Here is a 17615-nt window from a genome sequence, read left to right on the forward strand (position 1 = left end):
TGGGTGTCACACGGATGAGGTTGGACACCTTGTGCATATAGTCGTTGGCCAGCAGCACCACCTCCTCCTCCTCTGAGAAGCTGTCATGGAAGATGCGATCCAGCAAGCGCTTCCACTTGAGCTGCCAGGGCCAGCACTGTCAGGGGTGCATGGACCCCTCCATCCTTTCCAGCCAGGGCTAGCAAGGAAGTGATGCTCAAGGCCACCTCGCACTGTCCTGTGGCACCCCAGTCCCCAGCACTGCTGGCACTGGCTGCCCTCTGTCTGCCAGCCATGCTGGCTGCTGCTCCCTCTCCTGCTGTCCCCAGGGCACCGTTGTGCCCCCCTCACCTTCTCGCTCTCCTCATCCTGCCCCAGGTAGAGGGTCCGTTCGGGCAGGGTCAGCCCATCCTGGTCGATCTGGGGCGAGAGATGGGCACTGGGTGAGCAGAGGGAGGGCCCTGTGCAGGGCCAGGCTCCCCTCACCTTCCCCATATCACAGAATGGCCCTGGTGTCCCTGGAGCCAAGGAGGGCAGTGTGCTGGAGCAGCCCCAGGAATGGGCACGTCCCTGCCTCAGTTTCCCTCCTGCTGGAGGCTGCTGGAGCTGCAGCAGGCAGCGTGCAACAGGCTGGGAGTGCTGGGCACAGAGCAGGCCCCTGCTCCACGGCCTGACTGGCACATGGGCTGCCCCACAGCCTGCCCTATGCTGCCAGCACTCTCTGCCCCATCCCTGCTCCCCGGTGTCCCCCACCTGCCCATGGCCAGCCCCACTGCTGTGCTGCAGCCTGCATGGTGAGCTGCATGGACACCCTCGCTCTTCACACACAGCTCTGCTGGGCTGTAACCACAGGCACAGCCTCCAAGCCAAACACACACCTGAGCACAATTGCACGTACCTGCACACTCACACACACACACTCAAGTACACAGGTAACTCACCCCTCTGGACACACCTGTGGATGCTCACATGCCTGCACAGGCAACATCAATTTTACGCCTGGAGACAGAGACTCACAGTGGGGAAGACGTGGTGGTGCTGGCCCAGGGCCCCATGGCCCACCTGTTCCACGGGGTGCAGGAGCAGCACTACATCGCCCACGCCATGGCCTACGCCGCCTGCCTCGAGCCCTATGCCACAGAGCCCGGGTGCAGGGCAGCCCGCAGGGCCTCCCATGGCCCGCGGTGCTCCCCACAGCCCCTGCTGGCCCTCCTGGCCCTCTGCATGGCTGCCCTCACAGGGAGGGGCTGAGAGGCTCTGGCTGAGTCCCACTGTGGGCAGGACCAAGGGATGCAATAAACACAGGTTGTTTGTCTCCATCTGCCCTGCAAAAGTTCTCAGTGGCCGTCGCCTCCTGAGGTGCTGCCCTGTGACTGCCTCCCCAGCTGGCTGTGCCTCCTGGCTTTCCCCTGGCACCAGCACTACAGGCACTGGGGTGCAGGAGGTGATGAAATGCGGGTGAGGAGAGGCAATGTCCTGCCCAGCTTTGCCTGGTTGGAGCACTGTACACAAGGGTTGGTACATTCCTATCAAGGGGTGAGCAAGGAGCAGAGTTGTAGTCCATACCCATGGATTTATTGCCCATGAAAGCCTGGGAAGAGAGCAGGGTGCTCAGTGCACGAGTGACCCCAGGTGCTCCCCATCCCCACCGTTATCCCAGCTGAGAGCTGCCCATGGTGGCCTGGGACAGGGCATTGCCCTGCCTGGCAGCAGAGCCAGGGTGCCCAGGGCAGGATTTAATGCTATCACTGCACTTCCTCTTGTCCCTGCATCTGTCTGTGCCCCAAGCCCATGTGTGCCCAGCAGGCACAGGGCCTTGTGCCAAGGAGGTGAGCTGAGCCCAGGACGCGGCCTTTGCACTCGGCAGAGATGTGGTGACACACACCTCCACACACCCTGCTGGGGCTGATCCCTGTCCAAAGTCCCTCCCACAGCTGCTGGATTTACAGACACTGCCAGCAGCGTTGGCCTGTCAGATCTCAACATGCAGCTCCTGGCATCCCTCAGCCTCTGCCTCTGCGCAGGGCTCGGCACCGCTGTCATTCCAGGTGGGGACAAGGACGGGGCTGGGGCCCAGCTGGCTGCGGTGGGTGCCCAGGGAAGCAGGGTGTCAGCCAGGCTGGCCACAAGGAGGGCCTGGGGAGGGGAGCTGGGGCTGCCCAGCTGAAAAAGAATCAATGGGGCTTCGTCACTCCTGCCCTTCTTGGGCACCACTTTTCCCCCAGATTTTCACTTGCTTCTGTGCTGGGGGCTGGTCTGGGGGAAGTGCCTGTATCCTCAGTCACTGCTCCCTCCCATGGGTTTGGCTCTGTCCCCCTCACCATCATGTCAGGTTTTGCTGTTCCCCCTTGTTCCCTGCCCCAGGGCCCTGGGGCCAGGCAGTCAGTGCAAGCCTGCACGGTCTCCCCCTGTCCCAAACAGCCCCAAACCACCTGGTGCATGTGAGAGGAGGTCCCAGCATGGGAGTGCTCAGGGAACAAGTATCCCTGGGCTCTGGGTACCCCTCAGGGGTGCCCCAGGGATGCAGGTGCTGTTGTGCTGGGACTGATGGGTGTTTGCACTGTCCCAGCGGAGGAGGAGAATCCATCCTTCTGGTACAAGCAGGCAGCTGCAGCCATCGAAGCCTCCTTAGAACTCCAGCCGAGGATACACAAAGCCAAAAACCTCATCATTTTCCTTGGGGATGGTGAGTCCAGCTGGCACCCTAGCAAGCAGGCCGACATGGCCAGTACTCTGTTGAGTGGGATGTGTGCAGGGCACCTGGTCCAGAGGGTGACTAGGACCCTCTCTCTGCCCAGGATTTGGGATCCCCACCATCACAGCCACCCGCATCCTCAAGGCACAGCAACAGGGGAAGCTTGGCCCTGAGACCCCCCTTGCTCTGGATGCTTTCCCCTACGTGGCTCTTTCTAAGGTAAATTCCAGCCTGCTGGAAATGGGGCCATGGTGATCCTGGGCATGGGACCAGGTTTTCCCAGGCATGGGGCTTCTGGCAGCCCAGAGCTGCACGTATGTTGCGTATGGGGTGCCTCCCCATGCCACATGTGTTTATGGGTGTCAATGAGTGTGCCACAGGTTGCTGGGGGGACACCCCACTGTGGACCCCTGTCCTGAGTCCCTCTATCCTTGGCAGACCTACAATGTGGACAGGCAGGTCCCTGACAGTGCAGGGACAGCCACAGCCTATCTCTGTGGGGTGAAGGGCAACTACCAGACCATCGGGGTGAGCGCGGCCGCCCGCCACTCACAGTGCACCACCACGTTCGGCAACGAGGTCATCTCAGTGATGGAGCGAGCCCGCAAAGCTGGTAACGGGGGATGCAGGGCTGGGGGGAGCCCTGGGGGAACAAGGGGTGCCACACCGGGGGCTTTCCCCTGCAGTGGGGATCCCATAGCTTGGTGGTGGGACCCTGTGTTGCCCTCGGTGGGGCCTGATGAGCGGGGTTTGGCAGGGAAGGCAGTGGGCATCGTGACCACGACACGGGTGCAGCACGCATCACCCTCGGGAACCTATGCACACGTGGTGAACCGGGACTGGTACGCAGACGCCAGCATGCCCCAGGAGGCGCGACAGCAGGGCTGCACGGACATCGCCTGGCAGCTGGTCCACAACGTCGACATCAACGTGAGCGCCGCACACTGGAGGAGAGCAGGGACAGAGCCCTCTCAGGGCACCCCCACTAACAACACTTTGTCCACCTCATCCCCTCCAGGTGATCCTGGGTGGTGGTCGGAAATACATGACCCCCGCGGGGACACCGGACCCTGAGTACCCCGCCGACAGCAGCCAGAATGGGATACGCGAGGATGGCAACAACCTCATCGACATGTGGCTGCAGGCACGGCCGGTGCGTGACGCGTCAGGGACGCTCCTCTGCCCACTGCCCCTGGCACAGGGACAGGCACCCACTGACCCCCGGGTGGATCTGCCCACAGGGTGCCCGCTATGTCTGGAACAGGACAGAGATGCTGGCAGCTGCTGCCGACCCCAACGTGAATTATTTGATGGGTAAGAAATGACCCCTGTGCCAGGACCCAAGAGGCACTGGGACACTCAGGCACTGATGCTGTCCCCAACACATTCCCTCACAGGTCTCTTTGAACCTGTGGACACAAAGTACAACCTGGTGCGTAACACCACCCTGGACCCGTCTCTCACCGAGATGACCGAGGCAGCCATCACCATCCTAAGCAGGAACCCCAATGGCTTCTACCTCTTTGTGGAAGATAAGTTGGGGCTCATGTCCCTGGGGCCAGTGAGAGGAGGCTGCAGGGTGGGGGTATATGAGTTGTGCGTGCTGCTGTTGGTCCCCAGCCTATTGTGGGTGCCCATCTGCAGGTGGCAGAATCGACCACGGCCACCATGATGGTGCAGCCCATAAGGCACTGACAGAAGCAGTGGAGTTTGACTGGGCCATCGAGCGGGCAGGCACCATGACAGACGAAGATGACACCCTCACTGTCATCACCGCTGACCACTCGCACGTCTTCGCCTTCGGGGGCTACACCCTGCGTGGCTCCTCCATCTTCGGTAGGGCTCTGCCCTTTCCTGGGTACTGCCAGCCCTGTGCCACCCTGACTGTGGCCAGAGGGGTGATATGGGTGTTCCTTGGCTGATCCTCCTCCTTCTTCTCCTCCTCATCTTCCTCCTCCATTGCCCCTTCCCCAGCTCTGGGCCAAAAGAAAACTACTGACGGGAAGAACTACACATCGATCCTCTACGGGAATGGGCCAGGATATCCCGGCGGTATACGGCCTAACGTGGACCCAGAAACAGCCAGTGAGGACACAGAGGCCATGGCTTGGGTGGTGGGGTGGGGCTGAGGGCCATCCTTGCCCCCCCTCACCTTCTTCTCTCCCCTCCACAGTGCAGTATGAATACCTGCCACAGGCAGCTGTGCCACTGGGTTCAGAGACCCATGGTGGTGAGGACGTGGCCATCCTGGCCAAGGGCCCCATGGCCCACCTCTTCCACGGGGTGCAGGAGCAGACCTATGTAGCCCATGCCATGGCCTACGCCGCCTGCATCGAGCCCTACACTGACTGCCGCCAGCGGAACTCCGGCCCCGGCATCCGCGGCAGCCCCCTGGCCCTGCTCCTGCCTGCCCTCCTTCTGCCCCTCTTCCGCTGATGCCGCGTCCCTAGGGCACCCCACGGGACACACTCACGTTCCCCTCCCTCCCCACGGTGTGGCACCTGCAGGCAGCTTTCTGAAGCATCGCTGCTCTGGGTGCAGCAGCCATGGGGACACCGAATCCCGGGCAGTGGGGGGTTAAATAAACACGCAGTGTGACTCTGGTGGGACAGGCGTGTTCATGGAGTGGGGGTGCCTGTGCCATGTGGGCAGGGCTGGGGGTGCTGCCCACTGCTCCCATCCCCTGGCCATGGCCCCTGGCAGCCACCCAGCATATCCAGCGCTTTATTGACCAGAAACAGCAGTGGAAAATACAGCAGTGTCTGTGTGCCTGCACTCCCAGGCAGGCCGGCATCGCCCGGCCCGGCTGCGCCGCTGTGCCCCCCCGGGCAGGGCTGGTGCGTGGACAGGGGCTGGCATGGGGAGGGCACCATGCAGGGGAGGCTTTTGGCATGGGGCAGCCCCTTGGAGACTGTGAAGTCCTTGACCTGCCTTGACTGATGCTGGGATGGATGTGGTAGGGCTGGGTGAAGGGTTTGGGCTGGGTGGACACAAAAGGGGGTACAGGTGTGCCTGGGTGTGCCCTTGTTCCTCCATGGGCAATGAGGATCCCTCACGGCACAGGGCTGTGGATGGGGGAGGGATGGGCAGGAGGAAGCTGCCCAACCCAAGTGTCTCTGCTGCCTACACCCCTATGGCAGCTGCCTGCCTTTGGGGTGACACCCGAGGGTGCCCCCTTTACCTGGAGAATCAGAAGGGAGATGGGAATTCGGGGACTGGGCACAATGTGTCACTTGGGCAGGGGAAGGGATGGAGGGTCCCAGCCTGCTGAAGGGGATCAGCCTCACCACACCGAGCACTTGTGCACTGGGTTCATGGGTGAGTTCTTGGGGCAGTGGAAGACCCTTCCAAACTCCTCAAACTGTGAGACACTGCCCAGGACCCTGCCGGGAGAGGAGAGGACCTCAGAGCTGGGCACCCCCTGCACTGCTGCCTCACACCCCACTCACAGCACGTGCTCGCCCCAGCAGAACCCCACCCCTGCCCCAGGGATATCACCCAAAATCTGCTGGCACCAGCACTCCAAAGGGTGCTCACCCCACTCTGCGCAGCACTGACATCTGTGGGGAAGGCTGGCACCCACCATGCCCCCAGTCCCCCCATTTTGGGAGCACCCAGTACCTGTAGTGCTCCGGGGCGTGCTTGTCTGTCAGCACCTGCAGGTAGATGGACTGGGATCTCCGCTTGATGCACCAGTTCTGCAGGGGACAAAAGTTCCATGGACAAACCACACGGGGCACCCTGGATCCTGGCAACCACCAGGACACCGTGGCCCTTCTGGCTGCTAGGGACTGAGGGCAGTGATGCCCTGATTGAATTTGTTATTGTAGAGTCTCCCAGGAGCCTGTGTACATGGTGGGCTGGGAGAGCATGGAGTCATGTCTGTTATTGTAGGGTCTCTGGGGGTGCTCCTTCAGGGCTGAGCTCTGTACCCTGAGCCCAGGACCTGCTGATGCAGCCAAGCCCAGCTCCTGGCCATTGGCCCTGGGTTCTACAAGGCTCTCTCCTCATCTCTTTGGGCTACTGTGCCCACACAAGGTGACCCTCCTGCCCCAATAGCTGTTACATGTGAGGAAGACAGGGGCTCACCTGGGCAAAGGCGATGAAGAAGAGCTGGTCGTGTGTGTATTTCATGTGGTGCAAGGGGTGCTCGGGGCCGTGCTCCCTCACCCACTTCTGGTAGGCCTGGAGAACAAGGGATGCCTGGATAGCATGGCCTGGATGCTCCCCCAAACCCACCCTGGACCCACCCCCAAGCCCCCAGCAAGCAGCAATCAGGATCCTGAACACCCCTTGCTGCAGGTTGTAAGGAGGGTTTGGGGCATCTCCCCCTCAACAGGGATGTCAAAAGCAGCTGCCCATGGCTGTGACACCCATGGTGGGGGGACACTCACGTAGTAGGCGAGTTTGAGCCCCCCCATGTCAGCGATGTTCTCCCCCAGTGTGTGTTTGCCATTCACCTGCCAAAGGAGAAGTGACAGCATCAACAGAGGTGTCCCCATCCCCATGCTGGCACCGAGGGGATGAGGACTCCCCAAATGCCCTGAGGAATTTCCAGGCTTAGGTGCGATGAATTGCTGGTCTCAGGGCTGGGCAGGGCAGAGTCAGTTCTCCTGCAGGCACCCAGCCCTAAGCGATGGGGCAGCAGAGACCCCACCATGGGGCAGCTGTGCCCTGCTGGGCATCGCCTGGCAGGAGAGGGGGGTCTCACCCTCTGGTTGTAGACAGTGAAGTTGTCGTAGAGGTTGACGATGCACTGCGCCTTCTTCAGGAACTTGCTGTACGACCGCTCCGTCCACCAGTGCACCAGGTTCCCGTGCCGGTCATACTGTCCCCCTGCCGAGGCAACCACCACCTCCAGGAGTCCCAAGGGACCCAGGCGTCCTGCCTGGATGCCCCAGCCCATCCTCACATCCAGGCAGGATACAGGAGGGACACTCACCCCAGTCATCGTAGCCATGGGTCAGCTCGTGCCCAATGATGGTGCCAATCCCACCATAGTTCAGTGACCTGTTGGATGGGGAACAGAGGTGAGAGGGTGGAGAGCACCATGCTGGCAGGGATGGGGGTGACCCCATGACATGGCAACGCCCAGCCATCCCCCAGCCCCACACTCACTGCGGGAACTCGGGGTCGTAGAGCGTGGGCTGCAGGATGCCAGCAGGGAACACTGGGGACACAGGAGAACATTGCAGTTGGTGTCACCCTGCCCTGTACCCACCCACAGCATCACCCAGCACCACGGGACCCTGGGCCTTGTCCGCATCCCAGATCCTCCCCACTCTCCCCCGGGGGCAGATCAAGGGCAGACAGTGCTCACCCATCTGGTTCTTGTTGGGCAGGTAGTAGGCGTTCAGTGCCTGGGGAGGCAGCAGCCACCTGCAAGGAGAGACAGCAGTGCTGGGCTGCACAACACCGAGGCACATGGAAGTGCCATCCCTCTGCACAGCTGGGGAACAGGGAGGGCACTCCTGGCATCCCTGTGCCCTTCTGCCTACAGCCTGTGGGCTGCATCGAGGCATGGGGACAGGGGACACTGCTGGCACCATGCTGGGCCCCTCCATGTCCCCCCAGGACAAGGGGATACCCACGCAGACTTATCCACCTCCTGCCGGATCTTCTTCACCGAGAGCCTGATGCCAAAGGCGATGCTGTTGAGGATGTTCTTGAAGTAGGTCTTCTCATTCACCTCAAACTGGGGGGACACAGCCACATCAGGGGACATGCCAGCCCCAAGAGTGTGGAGGGCAGGCCTGTGGTGTCCTCCCACCCCTGTGAGCCTTGGTGACTGTGTGGAAGTGTCACAAGTGTGTTCTCATGTCCCATGCTGGGTGCCCACAGGGGCAGCTGCTTCTCTGCCAGCTCTGGGAGGTCCCTGGGCCACGCTGGCACCCCCAGTCCTTGCCAAGGATGGGGCTGAGCTCTGGGAGCTGCGATGTGGGGAAGGAAACACCATCCCAGACCCCAGGGACTGTATGGCACTGCCCGTGTGGGGCACCCTGCCAGCAGTGAGCACCAGGAGGGGGCTTGTTTTGAGGTGGCATCTCCACAGAGCCTGATGCAGATGTGGGGACCATCTTCCCCCACCATGTGCCCATGTCCTCACATGCTCCCAGGCTATCCCTTGCCTCATATTCCTTGTCAATGGCCTCTGGCTTCAGGAGGAAATCAGGGTACCCAATCATCACCATCATGTACCGGAGCTGTGGGCAAAATCAGTGGTGGTTCAGGTACCTATCCAATGTGCCTCTGTGCTGGTGATGGGGCCAAAGACACGAGTGCATGCTAGGGGCCACTACCTTGGCCCTGGCTGCTCTCCGTGTCTCCTCATCCATCCACTCCAGCTCATCCAGGCGCTGGTCGAGGATGTATTTGATGTCCTCCACCAGCTGCTGCACCTATGGTGGGCCACCATGGTGCTGGCATGGCATCCCCACCATCCACCACCGGCCAGACAGCCCTTGGTGGGGGCAGTGGGCACTCTGGCAAGGTGATGGGAGATCAGGGTGGCTTCTGCCCATAGGCAGCATCACCTACCTTGGCTTTGCTGACAGAGGAGAAGTGCTCCTCAACGAAGAGAGCTCCCAGGGCCATTCCAAAGTGCTTGTTGGCCTGGCTCAGGCAGATCTTACCCGGCTCCAGCTGCTTCTCATTGCCCTCCATCTCCTTGGAGAGCTCATGGATGGCATCGCGGAAGGGGGTGGAGAGGTGCTCGCTCAGCACCACCACGATGCGCCACAGCATGTAGTTGTGAAGGATCCTGGGACAGGGACAGGGGCGGCCCTCAGCACGTCCCCAGGCACAGGGACAGTGGGAGCATGTGCCAGGATGGGGACACCCCTGCTTGGGGACACCCCTGATCAGGGACACAGGGGCCATGGCTGGTGGGGCACAGGGACAGGCCGGCACCACGCCCCTCCCTGAGGTGCCATGAGTCTGGTGACCTCTGGCGTGGGTGGCTCAGCAGGTGTCCAGGCATGACCAGGATGCTGTGGGGCTCACAACAGAGCCTTTCCCACAAGCTTTCCCAGATTTCCTGTGCCCAGCATGGCCTTCCCACACCAGGAGGAGAGTGATGGTGGGAGGGTCCAGGCACAGCTGTCCTGTGCCCCCTGCCAGGCTGGGAAAGGTGCCAGGGGCACAGGGGGTGACAGCCCCCTCACCTGCTGGGTGTCACACGGATGAGGTTGGACACCTTGTGCATATAGTCGTTGGCCAGCAGCACCACCTCCTCCTCCTCTGAGAAGCTGTCATGGAAGATGCGATCCAGCAAGCGCTTCCACTTGAGCTGCCAGGGCAGGCACTGTCAGGGGTGCATGGGGACCCCCACTCCATGCCACCCTGGAGGGGACCCCCTTCAGCCTTTCCAGCCTCCCACCAGAGGAGTGCATTATTCTCAGGTGGATTTAACTGGGACAGGTGGTGGGCATTGAGGGTATGGAGCAGGGGGATGGGCACAAGTGTGGGGCACAGGCAGGTGGGGGACAGGCTGGCACAGGGGGCACTCACCGTGGGAGTGATGCGCTGCAGCTCGGCCAGGGTCACTTTGTGGTACATGCTGCCAACATCCCTGCGCACGTCATCGTACTCGGACACCGTGATCTGCACAGGGTGGGCATGGCTGTCACCACCCCACTGCCCCCCTTGGGGTGACACCGGGATAGTGCTTTGGGCATAGCTAATGTGGGTACTGACCCACATCCTTCCCACTCCCTGCCCCAGGAACCCTCTGCTGCCAGTGGGACCGTGAGGGCTGGTCAGAAGGTGCCAAGGAACTGGGTTATCTGAGGAATGGGCACACACATTCCTCCACAGTCCAGACTAAGGTCCCTAAGACCTGTATGCGGAGTCTACAAGGGCCCAGAGTGGCCTCACAAGTAGTAGATGCTGGGCTGGACTGGTTGCCCTAAGGGCTGGGACCGAGGGTTCTCAGGATGTGGGACTGGGTGCCTGAAGCTCTGCCATGAGGTCGTCAAGAGGATGAGATCCCCAAGTTCTAGGTCTGAAGGTACCCAAGGGCTAGGAGAGGAAGTCCCCATGGAGGGATTGGAATGAGATTGCTCAGAAGCAGATATGGATGTCCCCCAAAATCTGTGACTGGGATGTCCAAGGGCTGGACAAGGGCACCCCAAGGTTCACGGCATGTATCCCTCTCACATTGGCAAGGTGCTGCTCCAGCTGCAGGATCTCCTGGGCTTTCTGCTCCACGTTCTCAGCCCCCAGGAGGGTGAGCAGTCGCTCCATGAACACTCGGTATGCGGCCAGGATCTGTTCAGAGGGAAGGGATACTCAGGGCCACCCCCCACTGTCCTGTGGCACCCCAGTCCCCAGCACTGCTGGCACTGGCTGCCCTCTGTCTGCCAGCCATGCTGGCTGCTGCTCCCTCTCCTGCTGTCCCCAGGGCACCGTTGTGCCCCCCTCACCTTCTCGCTCTCCTCATCCTGCCCCAGGTAGAGGGTCCGTTCGGGCAGGGTCAGCCCATCCTGGTCGATCTGGGGCGAGAGATGGGCACTGGGTGAGCAGAGGGAGGGCCCTGTGCAGGGCCAGGCTCCCCTCACCTTCCCCATATCACAGAATGGCCCTGGTGTCCCTGGAGCCAAGGAGGGCAGTGTGCTGGAGCAGCCCCAGGAATGGGCACGTCCCTGCCTCAGTTTCCCTCCTGCTGGAGGCTGCTGGAGCTGCAGCAGGCAGCGTGCAACAGGCTGGGAGTGCTGGGCACAGAGCAGGCCCCTGCTCCACGGCCTGACTGGCACATGGGCTGCCCCACAGCCTGCCCTATGCTGCCAGCACTCTCTGCCCCATCCCTGCTCCCCGGTGTCCCCCACCTGCCCATGGCCAGCCCCACTGCTGTGCTGCAGCCTGCATGGTGAGCTGCATGGACACCCTCGCTCTTCACACACAGCTCTGCTGGGCTGTAACCACAGGCACAGCCTCCAAGCCAAACACACACCTGAGCACAATTGCACGTACCTGCACACTCACATACACACACACAAGCACACAGGTAACTCACCCCTCTGGACACCCTGTGGATGCTCACATGCCTGCACAGGCAACATCCATTTTTCCATTTTACCCCTGCTCCATGCACGCGCGCACACACACACACACACACATGCACTCTCTCCTCTCTCTCTGGCTCAGCTCCCCACAACTCACCGCACCAGCGCCGCCCCCCTCACACAGACACAGCACTGCCCGCGCACCCACGGGCACCTCCAGCCTTCCTCCCCCATCTTCCTCATCCCCCCTGCCCCCTTTGCTTTCCTGGATGGGCGCTGAAACCTGCAGCCCCAACACACCCCCCAGCCCCCATACACCCTGTCCACTCACATCCACCGCAATCACACCCCCCGACACCCCAAGCCCTGACCCTTAGCCCTGGCTGTCACACCCATCTCCCCTCTCACCCCGGCGTCCCACCCCGCGCACTCCCGGTCCCGCTCAGCCTCCCATCCTTTCCCTGTGACCGACGCTCCCTCTAGTGTTACACACGCGCGGCCGGAGCCGGCAGCGAGCCGCCCTGCCCCGCACACCCCCTCACACTCACATCCCACAGCCCCACCACCTCACAGGGAACGGGGCGGCTCGGCTCCACCGCTGTCCCCTCCCCCTGCCCTCGCCATCACCACCACCTCGTCCCCAGCACGCCCCCCCTGCCCACCCTTTCCCTGCTATGCCCACCTCCGTGCCCATCACCGAGCCCACCACGGCACCCCTGCTGTGCCATTGCTGTGCTCCCTCCATGCCCACCACTGCACCCCCACACCCACCAGGAGACCTGGCCAGCCAGACAAAGCCCACTTGTGCTCTGGTGGCACCTCAGGGTGAGTGACATGGTCTGGCAGGGGTGGGAAAGACTGAGGAAGCCATGGGAAAATGCCCTGGCACAGTGCTGGGGGGTTGGTGGGCATCCCCCTGCCTCTGTCTGGGGCTTGTCCCTGTGCACAAGTGGCAGCCACAATGCCAAGGTGAGGGCTTGACTGCCAGCACTCTGCAGACCCTGGTGCCCTCTGGGCTGTCCTCAGCACCCAGGAAGGTGGCACTGCCTCACTCCATGCATCCCTCTGCCCATGCCCCCAGCCCTGTCCTGGAGGTGCCACCCTCAGCCCAGGGTGGCCTGACACAGGGGTCCCATGCTGGAAAGACAGGAGGGTCCCCAGGGACAGGAGGGGTCCCCACCCCAGCCACCTTGGCTACAGCCAAGCCCAGCCCCTGCGCAGGTGCCTCTGCAGCAAGGACAGTGACACCGGGCAGGTGTCAGCGGCACTGCTGGGTGCCCGGGGCAGGGGCAGCCGCAGGGGCACGGTGCCCTCACCCGGATGACGTAGCGGGAAGTGTTCCTCTCGTCCAGGCTGACAGTGAGGGAGAAGAGCACGGCAGCACTGTAGACGCCCTGTGTCTTGTAGAGCAGCTCGTTGATGTCCCTGCGCTCCGGAGGGGCGTCCCAGCCGCCGCACTCCCCGATGACCTCCAGCATGGGCCGGGGCCCGAGCCGATCGATCTCGGCCCGGTCCAGGCACGAGCGGAAGAACTCCTTGACCTTCCTCTCTGCCGAGGCGCGGGCCCGGCGCCGCACGGGCCGGCTCAGCAGCGCCCGCAGCTTGGCCTCGTTCTGCTCGGCGATGGCCCCGATGGTGCCGTACACCAGCTTGTCCTCGGGGATGCCGTGCCGCCGGAGCCAGCCGCCACAGGCGAACGAGTAGAAGTCCTGGCAGGGGTCGATGGTAGCATCCATGTTGGCGCTTAGGAAGCGGGATGCCCGCAGGAAGGCCTTCTTCTCCTGGCACCCCTCCAGGCAGTAGCTGTCCCCTTCGGTCGCCAGGTACTTGAGGACCAACATGCACGTCAAGATGACGCAGAGCCCCGCAGCGAAGACCAGCCCTGAGAGCAGGCAGACCTCCCGGCGGCTCCAGCGGGGCAGCCCCCCACGGCGCTTCTTGGCCCCTGCGCCCAGCTGGAGCGCGAAGCCGTTGGGCAGCGTCCCGCTCTGGTACTTGCTCACGTACTTCACCTCCTGAAACTCATCGTAGTGCGCTGTCAGCGAGTAGGTCTTCTCCATGGCCCGGGATGCGGCTCCCCGCCAGCAGCGCTGGTGCAGGGGCTCAGGGCAGGCGGAGGGCAGGCTCAGGCAGCCCACAGTTCATGCCGGAGCTGTGCCTGCCACGGGGAACTGGTGATGTCCGGGTGAGTAAGGAAGCTCCTGGAAAAGGCAGAGGAGATGGATGGGGGGGGGATTGGGAGGAGCAAGGGTGGGGGGGTTACTTCTTGTCGTCATTGCTGCCTGTATATCCATCCCCATGTGTGCCCCGCTGCTGGCACTGAGATTGTCCATAGCGCCAGGAGCTTGGTGGCACCTCTACCCATGGCTGTCCCCTCTGCCAGTTCCTTTGGTGACAGGGCAGGTCATCTGCATGCAGGACACCTGCATGATGGCAGATTTCAGTCTCTGGCACAGCTAATCTCAGACGCTCCACACCCACACAGTGCTCCAGCCAGAGCACCCATGCTGGGTGGATGTCCAAGGTGTTCCATGAACCCAAACTCAGCACCATGAGAACCCTTCGCAACAAGGGGGAGCAGAAGGCTGCCAGTCTCTCTGGGTGGGGTATGGATGGGGTGAGCAGACTGGGGAAGAGGGGCTTTGGGGAGATTTGTGAGGGGAGCCGTGGGCTGGGCCAGGTTGAGTGGCCCCACGCTGGGTTGCACGGGTGGTGCTGCACCGTGGCGGGCGGTGTTGCATTGTGCTGTGTGGGGTGGTGCTGCGCCGTGTTGCATTGCATTGTGTCAAATTGTGGAGCAGTGCGTGATGTGTGAACAAAGTTAATTCCAGTCTGGGGGGAACCCTGCACCCCGTGGACACAGCACAGCATTCCCCCACAATCACCACCACCATCCACCCAACCCCTCTCCACTGGGTGGTGCACGACAGGCAGGGGTGTCTGTCAGGGTGACACGCTGAGGAGGAGGGGTCTGTCCATGGGGAAGGGAGGGTGGGGACATAGATGGGTGAGGGGGGGTCTTCAAAGGGACACCCTGCTTCTTGCTTAGTGAAGAATGGTATCCGGATTTGCAGGTGCGGGAGGACGGGTTGGGGACAAAAAGCTGCTCGGGAGGTGGCCGGTATCCCCACAGCGGGGCTGCCCCGTGCCCCGTCCTTCCGCAACTTGGGCAAAGTTGTGCCCCGGCGCAGCAGCCCGGCAGTGCTCGTACCAGGGAGCTGCTGCCGTCGGAAAGTTGGCGGGGACGGCAGCCGGCACAGCAAAGCGTGGGGGCCAGGGGGCTGCCCGGGAAGCTCGAGGGATGCTGCTCAGTGCGCTGCCCGAGATGCTCAGAGGATGCTCGGGGGTTCCCGGGGGATGCTGCCCGCGATGCTCGGAGGATGGATGCCGCCTGCCCAGGATGTTCGGGAAGGTGCTGCCGGGATGGCAGGCAAATGCTCGGGGGGTGCTAGGGAGATGCCGGTCGGGGCCATGCTCGAGGGTTGCTCGAGGGATGCTCGGGAAGTGCTCCCCGGGATATTCGGGGGATTCTCGGGGTCTGCTCCCCGGGCTGCTCGCGGGGTCCTCACCGAGGTACTCGAGGGATGCTGGGGGCATGATCTTCGTTCTGGTGCCCGGGAGTACGCGTGTGCTCGGGGGTCGCTCGTGGTTTGCTCACCGAGATACTTGGAGGATGCTCCCGGGATGCTGTGGCGACGCTGCCGGGATGCTCGGGGACGTCGTCCGGGATGCTCGGGGGGCCCTGGGGGTGCTCAGCGGCTCTCTCAGGGGGTGCCAGGAGGCTGCCGGGGGCTGGCCAGCCCCGCGCCACCCGTCCGGCTGCGCGCCCCGCGCTCCGCTCCGCGCCCCGCGCCGCGGCTGGCGGAGCGGCGGGGCCGGAGGGAGGCGGCGGGGCGGGGAGGGGGTGGTCTCTCCAGCCCGGCTCTCCCGCAGGCCAGGCTCCATTAACGAGATTATTATGCAAAAGAAGCAGCCCTGTGCCACCCGCCAGCCTTACCTCATCCTCGCCGGCGGGGAGGTAGGGCAGGGGTGTCCCTGGGCCCCTTTACCCCGGGGGGGCTGGCACAGGGCTGGCAGAGCCAGTCCGCCTGGCACTCCCCGTGCGGGGACCGTGCCGCCACCCCCGGCAGCCGGACACCCCCGACGGGCACGAGTGGGCACGGCCGGCGGCCTGTGCCAGGGGCATCCTGGCACCCCCTCCCTGCCCGGGCACCCCGAGGGCCCAGCCCGGCCCGGCCCCGTTCTGCCACAGTGGGTGCAGGGGGACAGGACTGCGGGTGGGCACGAGACAGAGCCTGAAAGGCTCCGGGTGAGACGGCGGGCACGGGGGTGGCAGGGGTGGCACGAGGAGGAAGCCGTGCATTCGAACACACAGGCAAAGGTCCGGGAATATTAAACTGCATTGCAGATAAATCCCCAACATAAATATCGTGAGCTGCTCTGCCACGGGGGGGCCCAGCAAGGAGATTTATAGCCCAGCGATTCCCACGGTGGTCCCCTGCAGTGCCTGGGTACTCTGGCCGCCCATGGCCATCCTGCCTGTCGTGCTCAGGGGTGCCCTGCTACCCTCACCCTCCTGTGCCAGTGCATCCCTGGGTGCTCAGAGGCGGCTCTGGGTCTCCTGGGTGCTGGGGAGGGACAGCACGTACTGGGTGCTGTGCTGTGGCATGGGGCCCTGCTTGTCATGGCACAGGTGGCTCAGTGATGTGGGACCTGCTCTCTCGTCCTGTGGGTACTGTGGGCTGGCCCCAGGCACAGCTCTCGTTGCCTGGGGCTGCTGAGGCTGCTCTGTCTGTGCTGGGCTGCTGGGCATGGCCCGGGCACGGTGCCTTCTGCAGCAGCCAGGCCCAGCATCACCTGCACAGGCAGTGGCACACATGTACATCACATGTACACCCACACACACTGACATGCACCAGCACAGACACACACTCTGTGCCTTCACACACCCTCTCACACTCAAGCACTCTCTGCCATCCACCTGTACCCTGGCACACTAAACACAAGCTCAGGTGTTGCAGCTCAGCTTTCATGGGGCACACACCAAAGCAGAGAGAATCATGAATCCCACAAGAGAGACACCTCAGGCTCAGGCACCCTAAGCAGCCAGGTATCACCAACCCCAGTGGGATGCAAGGGCACCCAATCAGGCTGGGCACAGGGAATCCACCCTGCTGCTCAGGAGGGTGCTGGCTGGAAGATAGGAGCATGGAACTTCCCATGCCTGCACTTACCCAGCCCTGAGATGTGCTTGGTGCCTTGGTTGGAGCATGATGGATGCACATGGGGGGCGGGGAGGGCCTGGTGTTATTAACAGCCCTGGGTATTGCTCCAACAGGGCTGTAAAAATTAAAGGCGTGTGGATATAAAATAATGGATAAATCTGAGCTGGCCGCAGAGCGCTGCGGTGTCCCGCGGGTGTTGGCATCTCAAAAAGCCAGGGTACAGCAGGTGTGGGGTGGGCACCTGTGGGTAAACATGGGGCATCAGGCAGTGCCTGCGCCCTCTTCCAAATGCTGACTTTCCCTAAAAAGGTCCGCTGAGTGCCCTGAGAGGATGTGCAGGCAGTGCCAACCTGTGGAACTCGTACTGCCAGGCAAGCAGCTGCTGCTGGAGCTGGAATGGAAGAAAAGAATTTACCCCTTTGCAGACTGGGCTGGGGGACAGGGCACCTGCTTCTGGATGCCAAGCGCTGCCCAGCCCACACACACCCAACAGCAGGATCCGTGCCACGGGGCCAACACATCCAGAGATCACCAGGTGGGTGTGAGCATCCCGTGGCCCGGCGCTCATCGTCGCCCAGCCCGCCAGCCCCGCTCCGCCCTGCCCATCCCGCGGGCCACCCCGCCGGCATCCTCATTTTCCCCAAGATTAGCCGCGGCGCGGGAGCCTCCGCGCATCGCCAGCAGGTGACAAATAAGATTTTTCCACTCTCCCGA

The 17615-nt window shown here is 62.8% G+C and overlaps 2 protein-coding genes across 2 annotated transcripts; one reads left to right on the forward strand and one right to left on the reverse strand.

The window, feature by feature from the left end:
- The first annotated feature begins 1963 nt into the window (after positions 1-1963).
- LOC128941100 (intestinal-type alkaline phosphatase-like) lies at positions 1964-5110 on the forward strand. Its single transcript, XM_054283031.1, has 11 exons — positions 1964-2027; positions 2549-2665; positions 2778-2893; positions 3113-3287; positions 3432-3604; positions 3693-3827; positions 3916-3988; positions 4072-4204; positions 4317-4510; positions 4649-4759; positions 4848-5110. Exons 1-11 carry the CDS (start codon positions 1964-1966, stop codon positions 5108-5110), a joined length of 1554 nt encoding a protein of 517 aa, XP_054139006.1.
- A 725-nt stretch (positions 5111-5835) lies between these two features.
- Positions 5836-15508, reverse strand: ECEL1 (endothelin converting enzyme like 1). Its single transcript, XM_054282577.1, has 18 exons — positions 15246-15508; positions 12993-13877; positions 11098-11166; positions 10832-10942; positions 10184-10276; positions 9838-9962; positions 9212-9434; positions 8974-9072; positions 8803-8877; positions 8266-8369; positions 7995-8053; positions 7793-7844; positions 7617-7684; positions 7386-7510; positions 7069-7134; positions 6764-6859; positions 6296-6372; positions 5836-6057 (listed from the first exon to the last, which is right to left on the reverse strand). Exons 2-18 carry the CDS (start codon positions 13734-13736, stop codon positions 5958-5960), a joined length of 2286 nt encoding a protein of 761 aa, XP_054138552.1. The 5' UTR covers positions 13737-13877; positions 15246-15508; the 3' UTR covers positions 5836-5957.
- Between the last annotated feature and the right edge of the window lie 2107 nt (positions 15509-17615).

This window comes from Melozone crissalis, unplaced genomic scaffold, assembly GCF_028551555.1.
Source record: "Melozone crissalis strain CALT ecotype California unplaced genomic scaffold, PUWL_Pcris_2 ptg000034l_1, whole genome shotgun sequence".
Taxonomy (NCBI): Eukaryota; Metazoa; Chordata; class Aves; order Passeriformes; family Passerellidae; genus Melozone; species Melozone crissalis.